We start from the raw sequence: 14,082 nt of genomic DNA, 5'->3' as shown, positions 1-14,082 counted from the left end.
CATAACAAATATACATGAAATCCTGGGTTGCCCAGCGCACTTCGGTCCCTGGTCCAAGGAGAAGTGAGTAATGGGACAGATATGAGTCGGAGATTTTCTGTTGCCGACGTCGCCGAAGCCCTGAGCCGTGCGTGAATTCACCGGCTCGGTTTTTAAACGAGAATAACACCGGGCCCCGGGGAACTGGGGTAGGGCTGCCCTGCCAAGCTACGGCCTGGACCAGGTACCCTAGGGTCATTACCCGTTCCCGGTGTCCCCTCGGCCTGTCTCAACCTCTTACTTCACGATGTCGGGTGGTTTCGATATGATTGGAATGGCTACCCCTACAACACTTCTCAAGCACAAAAAAAATAAAATGAATAGAGTTGTAGAAATGAAGATGTCTACTATGGATCTCAGAAGAAAGGAAACGTGCTCTCTTCTTCAGAATCTGAAGAGAGAAACAACCAAACAAAGAAAAACATGCTAGATAAAGAAAAAATTAATGTATCAAAAATCTTTTCCACACCCCACTTTTTCTAGTTTTGTTAAGCACAAAGAGACGGAAACTCGCAGAACTTGGCAACAAAGGTAGAGCCCCTTCCTTGTTAACAAGGCTCTAGTCCGGAGTGGGCGGGCTCGCCGGTCTTCTGTTAGGAATGCTTCGATGAATGGGAGCATCTTTGGTAGATCTGGCCGCGAAACGCTCCACAAGGCTCAAAAATTTCCGTCTCTCCCAGTGAGATTGCCTTTTACGACAAGAGTAGAAGTCGGTTGTGTCCATCCTCATGAGACACTAAAAACTTCTGGCCAAACGGAATTGTATTCTGTCCGCGATTATGCTTATGCATGTCTCAATTAAAGAATTGAAAAAGAAGAACTGTAAAGATCTTGGTCTTGTGGGACTGATGTGGTGAGACATAAGTGAAGGGTTGAACACGGTGTATCCGACACCTACACCAGGTCCAACTATTTTGACTATTTTGCCCATTCTCTCAACCCACCAGCCACAATTAGAGCAGGATATCTTTCTCATACAAGTTCGTCCATACTTTTAGAAATCCTTAGAGGTGTTAGTAGATGGTCAACGTTTTGGGCATTCAAGGCCAAACTTGACAATAAACCCTGAAAATCATAGTAGGTTCTATTGTGGAAAAAGTGGTAACTAAACAGTGACAAGGACTGTGCCGGTGGCGAAGATACAGTGCGTCAACTGCAAGGCGCAAAGCATCCTTCAAGCTCTCTGCAGCTGTAAATAGCATATGACATAGAAGAAAAGGACAGTGCTAAACAATAGTCACATAGCGAGAAGACATAATCTTTCGGCGATGCTCGTAAAGAATATAGAAAACACGAGTCTCTGTGAGAGCAAATCCCCGAAGAAGGGACGTATCCTATTACTCAGGGGCTGCCTCTGTCCCTGTGCAACCGAACGACCGTGTATATTCCCTGCTCAGCTCTGAGAGGACAGGGCTATGCATTAGGTTAAGAGCGACTACCTAACCCAACAAGGTCTTTGCTGCTATTGGTACAACAACTTAGTGTCCCTAAGTCCTTCCCACAAATTAGTTGAGAGGCACTAGGATATATCAGAACCTTGCAACCTTCTAGTGCCTGTAAGACCGACTACACCTACTCAACTCAAAGGACAGGAAAACACAAGCGACAGCAACAGTCTACTGAAGGGCAGTTTGCTGCCTTGGTACAACACAACTTAGTGCCAAGCTCCTTATGCCCACATAGTGGAGGCACTGAATATTATCAGACCTTGCACCTTCTGTGCCTGTAAGACAGACTACTCCTACTCCAAGCTCAAAGGACGAAACACAAGCAAAGACCAAACAGTCCCCAGACTGAAGGGCAGAATCGCTGCTCAATTTTTAAAAACCTCCTAATGCTTGGAGGTTTACCAGCGTGACGGGAAAAAATTTTATCTCCGGAAGTACTACTGGCCAAAAAAAAACTTGTACTTTCTGGGTTGAACCCAAAAATTGCCATCTAAAAAAGTGGTCTCGAACACGGTCCCATAAGGGTGCCAACAGAACCCCTCCCTCACACCAGCCCTCTAAATTCCAGCCTAATGCAGAGGAGGATTTGTTTTGACTGGCGACCCTTGAAGGCCATCAATTCAGAATTAGAAAATAAACTACTGTAAATTTCCCAACACAAAAATCAAGGAATAACATAAAACTCAAAAAACAAAATAAATTGACTGTTTCCAAAACCTTAATTTATACTGACTATTATACAATGGAATATTACACGGGACTCGCGAAGCCATCATATGGGTAAAGACCTGAAACCTAATTTACATAGCATCCACAAATAAAACACAAATCTCATAAGTATTCAGGAGACCAAGCTTAGCCGTGCATGCCAATTTTCCTACAGGGGATGGGATATCTTCCGCCATGACAACCATAATGACGGACATGCATGTGGAGGTGTTATGGTTCTCGGAACAAATCCTTCTCTGAATACAGTGGAGGTACTTTTGAACACACCTCTACAAGTAATATGCATAAAGCTAGATATACCGTTTAAATTACACGTCTGTTGTGTTTATATTCCCCCCCTACTAGAATATCTTCTAAAAGAAGATCTATTGGACCTTATTAATCAATTGCCTTCATCCTTTCGTACTTGTGGGCGATATCAACGCCCACCATCGTTTTTTGGCTCTAGTACTTGCTCTCCAAAGGGGCAACATGGTTTCCAAGGTCCTTGATGATCTGAATCTTGTTTTATTGAACGACGGATCGCCAACTTATCTTTTGCCCGAGAACAGGTTTCTGGTCAGTATTAGACCTAACCGTGTGTACACCACAAATGGCTTACCGCTTCGATTGGTCAGTTTCCTCTGACCTTTACGGTAGCGAACATGCACCGGTCCATAACTAGAGTTCTAGATATTCCAGGTAATGTGCCCCAGAGGCCTAAATGGGTGCTTGATAAGGCAGATTGGGGCAAAATTAAACAAGTTTTACAGGCACCAGATGTTTCAACATCAGTGGGTATAGACTCCGCCGTTAACAATATAACTGTTGCCATTTCAAGTGCCGCTCTGGAAAGTATTCCAAAAACAACAGGAATCATCAAAAGAAGAAACGTACCTTGGTGGAACAGAAGAGTGTAGGATATCGCTTCGGGAGCGCAGGAAAGCCTTGCGGTTATTTAATAGATCTCCGACCGAGGAAAACCTTGCACGATTTCGTCTTGCCAGAGCTAAAGCTCGTCTCATATTTAAAAGATGTCGACGAAATTCGTGGAAGGAATTTACTTCTTCGATAAACCGCTACCACCCCTTTTATCTCTGGTGTGGAGGAGACTAAAGGCAGTTTGCGGAAAACAGCCACCTCTTCCTATTCTTGGCTTAAGGGTGAACGACATCATATTAACCGAGCCGAAAGATGTGGCAAACGCTCTTGCCTCGTCCATTTCTAACGTGTCGAAGACGACGTCCTACAGTCCTTTGTTCCAGCGAAATAAAGTACAACATGAAGCACAGCCCATAAATGACAATAATTATATAAATCCCTTAAATTTATTGTTTTCCCTTGACGAACTAGAATCCGCTATTTCTCCCATTATAAACTCAGCTCCCGGTGCTGACGACATTAACTACGCCATGTTTGAGAAACCTTCCTGTAGAAGTTAAAGCGTGCCTCTTGTCCCTTTTCAATAGAATTTTTCAAGAACGCAACTTTCCAAGATCATGGCGTAACTCTTACGTTGTACCATTATACAAACCTGGCCAAGACAAGTTCTCCCCCTACTAGCTAAAGGCCTATCTCGTCTTACCAGTTGTCTTTGTAAGATACTGGAGCGGGATGGTAAATCGTAGACTGGTATGGTTCCTAGAACACAATAATCTCCTGTCTCCACAGCAATGTGGTTTTCCGTCAAGGCCGTTCAACTCTAGACCACCTAGTATGTCTAGAGTCGTCAATCATGAATGCTTTCCTTGAACGGAGGCAACTAGTTGCTGTGTTTTTCGATATAACAAAAGCGTATGATACAGTTTGGCGTAGGGGAGTTATATAATACCCTTTCAAATTGGGGCGTCGGCGGTAAATATGTTATATTTTATTAAAGGTTTTATGGATGAACGTTCTTTTAATGTAAGACTGGGAACTCATTTGTCCGACACCAAAATTCTTGAGAACGGTATACCTCAAGGGAGTGTCCTTAGCTGTACTCTCTTTGCTGTGGCCATAAACAGCATCACTTCCTGCGTCAGAGCTCCTGTCAGATGCTCTCTATTCGTAGATGACTTTGCTGTGTTTGTCCCTGCCAGGAGGCTGGCTACTGCAGAGAGGTACCTTCAGCTCACCATCTCACCGTCTTGAAGATTGGAGCAACCAAACCGGGTTTTCTTTTTCTCCTTCAAAGACTAAATGTATAACTTTTTCTCGACTGAGGAGCGTCGCTGATTCCAACTCTTAGGATAAATAGAATAATAATCCCAGCGAGTCGCTGTGTGAAATTCCTGGGGTTGTGGTTTGATTACAGACTGACGTGGGTTTCCGCACATTAAAGAACTTAAGGCGAAATGTCTAAAGAGACTTAACGCGATGAGAGCTCTAAGCGGAAACGAAATGGGGTGCAGATAGAAAAAAATGCATGCTTCAGTTTTACAAGGCATATATTCGACCTTTGTATTGATTATGGATCACAGGTTTATTCTTCTGCCAAGCCAACAGCCCTTAAAATGTTGGACTCACTCAATCCATCATTCTGCTCTGAGATTGGGCTACTGGGGCTTTTCGTTCAAGCCCCGTTGTCAGTCTTTTAGCTGAGAGTGTGTGAGCCATCCCTATCTTTCAGACGTGTTTCAATTGGCTATGGAACTACTTTTTTAGTTTAAAAATCAAGGCCAGAAAATCCGGCCTTTGAGGTTGCCCTAGACACATCACTTGCTCCCTTGTACCACAATAAGCCTAATGCCCCCGCACCCTTTGGCATTAGAATCCTGTTACATCTCGCAACGATTGATGTTGAGTTATGTCACGAGATGGATAGACCACCATGGACAGTCAGAACTCCCAATGTAAAGCCCCCCACAGACTGACGAGCATGTTCGCGAGCATGCTGGCGTACATGCTCGCGAACATGCTCGGCGTTGCCCACACACGACCGGACATGCTCGCGAACATGCTCGCCGTCGCCGCTCAGTACTGTTTGCTTCTCTCTGACGGTGTGATAGTCAAGTTTTGCAGTGCGGGTGCGAAATGGATGCAAACGCTGTGGTGGCCCTTTGTGGGGGTTTCGTTTGTTTGGAGGAGAAAAAAACGCAAGGTACGTAAAATATGGTGCAAGATATTGGCTTAAAAATAGGAACCAGTTTTAGCCACATGTCACTGTTGCAAGAATTAGCATCAAATGAACCAAATGATTATAAAAATTACCTGAGGATGACTGAAGATTGTTTCGAAGACATTCTTAGACGTATTTCTCCAGATATTGTGAAACAGAATAGTATTTTGAGGGAGCCGATCAGCTGTAAAGAGCGCCTTGCAGCGACACTTCAGTTTTTAGCAAGTGGCAGAACCTATGAAAACCTAAAGTTTAGCTGCGCCCATTTCGCCTCAGTCGCTGGGAAAAAATCATACCAGAAACCTGCACTGCAATTTATAATGCTCTACGTGAGGAATACCTGCACGTAAGTTTAACATTTGTTTTTAAATCTTATACCGTATACGAATTGAAATGCAGCTAATAATACAAGGCCTAATAACTATCGAAGTGATCAGTTGAGTAAAACGGTGAAACGGGTTCAAGTAAAATGACTTAAAACAAAGTTTAATAAGCAAATTTATTGAAACAACTTAAAAAAAGAAATAGTATTACTCAATATGAACTATAACATTAAAATTAACGTTCAATAAGTAATTGGTTGTGAACTTTAGTTGAATTTTAAGAACTGTCCTAAATTTTCTATCTTCATCTACTTCAGTGGTAGTAGACCCCTTGGGCGGCAGTAGATTCATTGACAAACATTGCATTGTTTGCGGCCTGTTGTTGTTGTGGTTGTGGTGGTAAGTATCGCTGGGGAAAAGGGTAGTTCTGTTGCCCGTAATTGTATTCCTGGAATTGATAAGTGGTAGGTTGTACATTAGCGAATCCACGTGAACAATTTGGTCCGTAATTGTCAGGGTTCTGTATGTTGTTTAAGTGAATGACTGAGTTTTCATTTAAATGTCCTAATTTTACCATGAAAAAGTGCATCTGAAATAAGTTTTTGTGCAAATATCTTTTGGCGTCTATCCATGTCTTCCAGCTGGAAGGCGATACTGTTCCCAAATGCTTGATTTTCATTAACATGTTGATTCAAAGCGTTGGTTGCTACGTCCAAAAATGATTCTTTCTTTCGATCATACTCCGAGACATTTTTTCTTTTACGCTGGCGCCGTTGTACATTGCTCGCGGAGTCTGATGTTCTGAGCAGGTGTTTGTGAGAGCGAACTAGTAGGCGTAGCATGGGTGGATGAACCTCCGTCTGGACTGGCCAGGATACTGGGCGAGTTCTCGGCCTCCTGTGAAAGAACAATGGAAATAGTACACTTATAACGACACATCTTCAAAACATAGTAGTATATATTTTTTTCTTTTTCAGTTGCCTGAGAATGAAAGCGACTGGATGAATATTGCTACAGATTTTAAAAAATACTGGCAAGTAGAAAACTGCGTGGGGGCTCTTGATGGAAAGCATATTGCCATCCTTCAACCTCCTGGAAGTGGTTCGTATTTCTTCAATTACAAAGGTTTCTTCAGCGTTGTATTATTGGCTGTGGTAAACGCAAACTATGAATTTATGTACGTAAATTGTGGAGTGAATGGACGGGTGTCTGACGGGGGAGTTCTCTTTGAAACCGATTTTGGGCAACAGTTGGAAAACGGCCAGTTGAATTTGCCATCACCAACGACCTTTCCAAACAACAGAGATGTATGTTTACCTTTTGTTTTTTTGGGAGATGAAGCTTTCCCCTTAAAAGAAAACCTAATGAAGCCATACCCTAATAAGGGAATCACCCACGATGAAAGGATTTTCAACTATCGTATTTGCCGTGGAAGAAGAGTTGTTGAAAATGCCTTCGGCATTTTAGCAAATAGGTTCCAAGTATTGCAAACAACAATCAGGACGAGCTTGGAAACCACTGAAGTTATTATTTTAGCTTGCTGCGCACTCCACAATTATTTACGAAGGAAAAGCTCAACTTATTTGACGCCTAGTTCGGTAGACTGGGAAAACACGGAAACTGCAGTTCTCACTGAAGGCGAATGGAGGAAGAATGTTCGCCAACTTTTAGGCATGAAGCAACGCAATCGGTCCGGGAAAGAAACATCACTGGCTGAACCAATCCGAAAATACTACAGGGACTTCTACAACAACGAGGGACAAGTAGAGTTTCAAGAGCGCATGATAAATCGCCGCTAATGTTATACATTCTAAAATAAACAACAGATGGGCGTAATGTATATGTTGTAGCCAAGGGTAACCCAATGCATTACCTCTTTAATGGTCCACTGTAAATAATTGAAATGGAAAATAATGACGATGTGCTTTGCTTTTAATATGTGTTTAACTATAAATATATGCACATTTTACTACAGTTGGTTGTACTTTCTTGGTAAGTATATGTTTCAGTTTTTGTTTGTAAAATTATTTGAGTCAAATCTGACATTGTCAATAAAATAATAAAGTAGTTCAAATGTTACTTTAATGAATTTAATTGCCCTACACTACAACTTAAACTAAACTAAACTACAACTTACGTTTTTCGTCCGTCATCTCAGTGTTATCTTCTGAATCTTCGGGCGGGGCAACTATCTTTTGCAGCGAAGATAAACCTTTCCTCGCCGTTTCCACATATGTTGTAAACATAAGTAACTCGAAATACCACAATGATGGTTCATACACTTCGTCAAGTCCCTTCCCTGTGCTTTTCGAGGCATTTAATTTTTTTAGTTCTCGTCGAAACGACGCACGCAAAGAGTCAATTTTCGCTTTGACGAACTTCTCATCAGCTTTCACAAATACTTCCTTACATTTATCTATTAACACGTCAAAACTTTCCTTTCGTAAATGTTTGTTACAATAATTTGGACTTTTCATGTCCCACAAACACCGCTGTTCCCTATACAGTTCTATAAATTCAGTCCAAAATGGTTTGTTATCGCTGAACGACATATTGTCAACTAGACAAATAAAAAATCACCAATACTGTACTATAACCGCACAAGCTACACTTCGCCACCACTTCCTCAACAAGAACAATAGCCTACAGCACACTGACCTCTTTCTCCCGCCCTCCGACGCTCCGACTGACAAACATCAGTGTTGCCAACCGAAATAACAACAATTCCCACCAACAATTCCCACTGACCACATGACACCGAGACTTCCAGCTGAGGGTGACCGGCGAGCATGCTCGCGAACATGTTGGTCGTCACCACCACAGACGGCCGAGCATGTTGGGCTCGGCGCTCGGCCCGCCTGTTCCGACGAGCCGAGCGCCGAGCCCAACATGCTCGCCGGTTGGAATGCTCGTCGACCCCACACACGGGCGAGCATGTTCGCCGCCAACACCGTCACGAGCATGCTCGCGAACATGCTTGTCAGTCTGTGGGGGGCTTAAAGCCCCCCACACACCTTCGAACATTTCACCCAACCTGACCTGGCGTCGTACCCAACGCCCAACCTGTCAAGTTAGACGTTTACCCCCCACACTGTCGAACGTGCGATCGAGCAGGTTGGGTGTCTTGTCAGTTGTATTATGGATTTCGAGACAAGTGTAGCTGTTTGTGCTGGCGCTTTTTGTCTGAAACGACAAAAGAAGAAAAAAGATCGACGCTTGTGGTCTAAAAAATGGTTTTTGGACCGGAGTAAGTTTAGCCATATGTCGCTTTCTTGCTGAACTTGCCATTAGTGAGCCTCAAGACTTCAAAAATTATCTAAGGATGAGCGAGGAAAGCTTTGAATATCTATTCGGAAGACTGTGTGAGCACATAGAAAAAGAAGATAGCCTTTTGAGAACCTCAATTCCTGCAAAAGAACGTCTTGCAGCCACTCTCCCAGTTTCTAGCCAGTGGTAGGAGCTACGAGAATCTGAAGTTTAGTTGTGCAATATCTCCGCAAGCACTAGGAAAAATCATACCAGAAACTTGTGCAGCTATTTTTGATGTTCTAAAGGAAGATTTCTTAAAGGTAAGTACAAATATTTGTTAATTAGTTTTAAACTCACTCTTTTCTTCTTACATTATTATAATCCATAATTTACACAATTGTTTTTTGAGCGCAAATTTGGTTATTGTCGCGCGAGAATAAAGCAGGAGGGTACGAAAATGAGTATAACCATCTTCCGAGAGCGACAATAACCTATTTTGCTTCAAATTTTATCCTATTACGTTATTACTTATTTTTTAGGTCTAAAAAAACACACATAATTTCAGAAAAAAAATTTATTTTTCAAATCTATCTTTTATAAACTTTTCAAAAACATCAAATTTAAAGTCATCAAATAACAAAAAAAAAAAGCTGTAACAGAAGATGCTGTTGTCAATGTAATAGCCCTATTATAAAACAAAACGAACAAACAAAGATGAAAAAGCAAATTCAAATTCTCTCTTTATTGTGTTCACAATTTAAGCAAATTGTATACAATCGTCAATATACATGTATTAAAATGAATTAAACTAATTAAAATAAATCAATTCAAATGCAAGTCAATTCAGTCATTAAAAAGTTTTCAGGTATGCTGATTACAATTTAGAACAGAACTAAAGGACTAGCCAATTTATTTCAATTAACTTCAAATTTAATCCCAGCGGCTCATCATAAACTCTTCAACAGAGTAGAACACCCTCGACACCAATAAGGTTTCTCAATCGAGCTTTGAATTTTTTTAGGATCAATTTAAATTTTTTATCTCATCAGGGAGCTTATTTATGAACCTTACGCCAACCTCGGATGGTAGACGTTCGAACATGGCGGTTCTGTGCTGTTGAATACGGAAATTGTCCCGGCCTCTAGTCCCGTATTGGTGAACGTCCCTGCCTTGGACCAACTCACACTTGAATCGGCAGTACAGAGCAACCTCAAGGATATAGAGACAGGGCAAAGTCAGTAATTCAAGCTCCCTAAAGGAATTTTTACATGAATCTCTGAATTTCAATTTTGAAATTAGTCGGACCGCTATTCTTTTGAATTTCTAAATACTCTTTCAAAATTTGTATTTAGAACAGCTGCCCCACAGTCTTCAGCCCGTATGTTATATGAGGATATACAAGAGCCAAAATAGGCCGTTCTTAGTAAGTCCAAGGAGCAAAACTTGGAGAGATTTCGTAAAGCATAAATGCCCGAAGAAACCTTTGAACAGATGCTTTCTATGTGATCGTCCCATGTCAGGCCTCGATCAAGGCACATCCCTAGGAACTTGGTAGAATCATTTTCCTCTAGGAGTACATCATCCACCATCACAGCAACGCAATCCTCGGGCTCATATTGTCGAAGGCAAAAATTTAACACATTTGATTTGGAACTGTTCGCTCTCAGATTCAATGTTGAGAAATACTGAATACATGAATTCAGTTCTAAAAAAGTATTGATTTCTAATTGGTTTTTTTGTTTTAGCTTTGAAACAGAGCGTTGTATCGTCAGCGTATTGAACCATTTTACCTGTTAGGAGCGACGAATTCAACCCGTTGACGTACACAAGAAATAGTACTGGTCCAAGGACAGATCCTTGCGGGACAACCATAGGCCATTGTTTACCTCTTTTGACAGGGAATTCGCAATCTGCACACACTGGCTCCTATCTCTGAGATAAGACGAAAGCCCATTCGTGCGGCAGACCCCGAACACCACATGTCTTCAACTGGCACAACAATGTCTCATGATGTACACAGTCGAATGCTTTGGAAAGATCAAGGAATATGCTTAGCACATGTTCCCGTCTCCTCCAGTCCATCGACAACGGTTTCGATTAAATTTTGTGACGGCATCGATAGTGGATTTGTTTTTTCTGAAGCCGAATTGATGAGAACAAAGAACATCAAATCGCTCAAAGAACCCCTCTAATCTCGACAGAAAAAGCTTTTCAAAAATTTTGCTTATGACTGGAAGGATTGAAATAGGACGATAGTTGCTTGCAAGGCAAGGATCGTCTTTTTTGAAAATTGGCGTGACTTTCGCTGTTTTCAGGGTGGAAGGAAAAATGCCTTGAGCGAAAGACATGTTGATCAAATTTTTCAGTGGAGTCAAAATATGCTTAAAGCAGCGTTTGAGCAGCCACATAGACATGCCGTTAATGTCACATGAATGTTTTGGTTTGCATCTCTGTATCAGACGAGACACCTCCTCCTCACTCACTGGAGACAGTGCCATGGAAGAGACCGGTCCCACGAATGACACTTGGTTGGAGCATTTGAAAGATGGATCGGATAAACGCAACCGACGAAAAAAATAGCGTTGAATTCACCTGCTACTTTTAATGGATCTGTAATTAATTCATTCTGTATTAAGAGTTTTGGAATTTTATATTGTTTTTGATTCATTGGGCTGTGTCGTTATAATTTTTTATGATGCTCCAAGCAGTTTTGGAAAAATTTTCAGAATTTGATAGCTTCTTTTTCGATTTCACGTGCTTTTGCTGTTTTTATTTTCTTTTCGAATAATTGGTCTTGAAAATTTCTATAAAAAGCTTTGAATTGTTCGTTTTTTGTTTGCATGTAGATGGAATTGTAAAATTTCAAACGTTCACGTAATTTCAAAATATCTTGAGTCATCCACGAATTAGATTTTGTCTTTTTTCGCTCTCTAAAGTGTTTAAACGGGCAAGCTATGTTCAAAAGAAAAACAAAACGTTCGTGGAACGCGGAAAAAGCTTTATCGACATTTTCAATTTGATCTAAAAACGTCCATGACTCATTTTTTAAAAATGAATTCATAAGGGCGATTGTTTTCCGAACTCAAGTCCCCTTTTCATTTTGGCTGAATGAGTTATAATTTTGGGCCTGAAATTATTAATTATGGTCTCCTGAGCATAGTGGTCAGATATGGCTACATCCAGTACAGAGATTGTGGCGTTTGGAATGTTTGTGATGACGTTGTCGATGGCTGTGCTCGATGTGGTGGTCACTCGTGTTGGCGTGTTTACTGACCAGATTATAGCAAAAGAATTAAGAATATCACGTAGCCGCTGGGTTAAGGGGTTAGTGTGGTCCAAAACGTCGATATTGAAATCGCCAGTTATAATAAACTTGGACGACTTTTAAACTGAGAGGAATTTAGAAGAATTTCAAATTTTTCAAAAAAGGTGTTGCTGCATCCATTTGGAGAGCGATATAAACCAATTATGATAATTTTGTTTTCGGGATTTAGGTTGATTTTTACTCCAACCACTTCAAAATCTAAATCACAACTATGATCGATCCTGAAGGGAAGGAATTCCATACCAAGTTTTACGAAAATTGGCCACACCTCCCCCTTTAAAAAGTTCTCGATTAAAAGATGTTGCCAATTACATAGTTGTCAATCCTGAAATTTCCGACTGTTTCAGATCTGAAACTGTGCTCTGTAATTACAAAGACATCAGGACTCAACTCGCCTGCCATAAGTGACAACTCGTCAGCTTTATTGGTGGCACAACTGTGCATTTTGGTGTACCACTGATAAATTTTGGGTTGAATTTGGAATTTGGTTATATTTGGTTTTTGTTTTGATTTTGACACTTTAGTTCTGCGTCTACGAGCAACTTATTATACATTGTCCTCGCTGACACCGCGGGTAGATTCAAATACTGTTTGAGTTCATTCCGAACTTCTTGTTGAGCAGTTTTTTCTTGAATCGCTAGTGCTTGACCTGCGGTAGGTTTAGTTGCTGCCGTTTGACTTTGAGCAGGTTCTGGTAAAGAAAAATTCTTAGGACAACGTTACAGTTTGAGGTGAAATATCTACTTTTTGTTGCTGTACATGTTTTTTGCTGTACTTGTTGTTGTAGATGTTGTCGTTGTACCTGATGTTGAGTAGGGTTGATTTGGCTTTGCACATAATATGGGTCAAAACTGAATGTCTGATGTTGATAATTTTGATCTTGTAAGAAATATTCAGCGTCAGCCGGCCTATACGGATATGGATTGTTGTTTTGATTAGTGTCCATAAAATGGTTAAGTGATGGTATATTCCGTTGGGTTGGCTGTTGTTCTGTCAATATGGCCGCAGATGCTTTCAAACTGCCTAACTTACCGTGGAACAAAACATCAGATATAAGCTTTTCTGCAATTACTTGTTGTTGACGGTCCATATCTTCCAGTTGGAAGCCCACGTTGTTTCCAAAAGCCCGGAACTTATTCTGATTACATAGGACAGACGTAGCTGTATCCAAAAAAATCGTTCTTGTTTCTTTTCAAAATCAGATATCTTTTTTCGGTTTGTTCGAGTAGTTGATCCTGGGTTAGACCTACTTGATACTGATGGGCGACTTACTGGTGTACTTGATGGTGATGGGCGTATATCAGCGTGTATCCCTGTAGATGCGTCATCTTGAGCCTGTAAAAAAAAACACAAAAACTGGGTTTAAAACAGTTATATATAACAGCACGTCAATCAATATTACCTCAATATAACATTGTTAATTTTAATATATTATAAATTTTAACTTTTATGTTTACTTTTTGCAGTTTCCTTGCAATGAATCGGACTGGATGAACATAGCTGTGGACTTCAAAAAGTACTGGCAAGTTGAAAACTGTGTCGGCGCTATAGACGGAAAACACATAGCGATTCGTCAACCTCCGAAAAGTGGGTCATACTACTACAACTACAAAGGGTTCCACAGCATTGTTTTTTTTTGCTGTGGTCAATGCTAATTATGAATTCATCTATGTAAAATTGTGGTACTAATGGAAGAGTATCCGATGGTGGCGTACTTATGGAAAACTGATTTTGGAGAGTTGCTGGAAAATAAGGAATTGCACTTGCCGTCACCAACAAGCTTCGATGACAGGAGAGACGTTTGCCTCCCTTTTACATTCCTTGGAGATGAAGCTTTTCCCTCTGAAGGAAAATCTTATGAAGCCCTATCCAAACAAAGGAATCACCCAC

The 14,082-nt window shown here is 41.0% G+C and overlaps 2 protein-coding genes across 2 annotated transcripts; both read left to right on the top strand.

Annotated features, from left to right (window-relative positions):
* Positions 1-5,587: 5,587 nt before the first annotated feature.
* Positions 5,588-7,697, top strand: LOC124372788 (putative nuclease HARBI1). The gene is made up of 2 exons (XM_046831197.1): positions 5,588-5,641; positions 6,596-7,697. The coding sequence occupies exon 2, from the start codon at positions 6,620-6,622 to the stop codon at positions 7,415-7,417; it is 798 nt and encodes a 265-aa protein (XP_046687153.1). The 5' UTR covers positions 5,588-5,641; positions 6,596-6,619; the 3' UTR covers positions 7,418-7,697.
* A 672-nt stretch (positions 7,698-8,369) lies between these two features.
* Positions 8,370-13,820, top strand: LOC124372787 (putative nuclease HARBI1; the record flags this gene model as incomplete). The annotated part of the gene is made up of 3 exons (XM_046831196.1): positions 8,370-8,597; positions 9,047-9,187; positions 13,659-13,820. Coding segments are annotated over exons 1-3 (531 nt in total), but the record flags the coding sequence as incomplete, so codon positions are not given.
* Between the last annotated feature and the right edge of the window lie 262 nt (positions 13,821-14,082).

This window comes from Homalodisca vitripennis, unplaced genomic scaffold (genome assembly GCF_021130785.1).
Source record: "Homalodisca vitripennis isolate AUS2020 unplaced genomic scaffold, UT_GWSS_2.1 ScUCBcl_4059;HRSCAF=9973, whole genome shotgun sequence".
Taxonomy (NCBI): domain Eukaryota; kingdom Metazoa; phylum Arthropoda; class Insecta; order Hemiptera; family Cicadellidae; genus Homalodisca; species Homalodisca vitripennis.
Note: the sequence above shows the minus strand (reverse complement) of the source record. Positions and strands in the feature narration are given on the sequence as shown.

What these genes read in the sequence shown, in the direction of transcription:
- LOC124372788 (XM_046831197.1), top strand. Translation starts at nt 6,620, where the DNA reads ATGAATATTGCTACAGATTTTAAAAAATACTGGCAAGTAGAAAACTGC.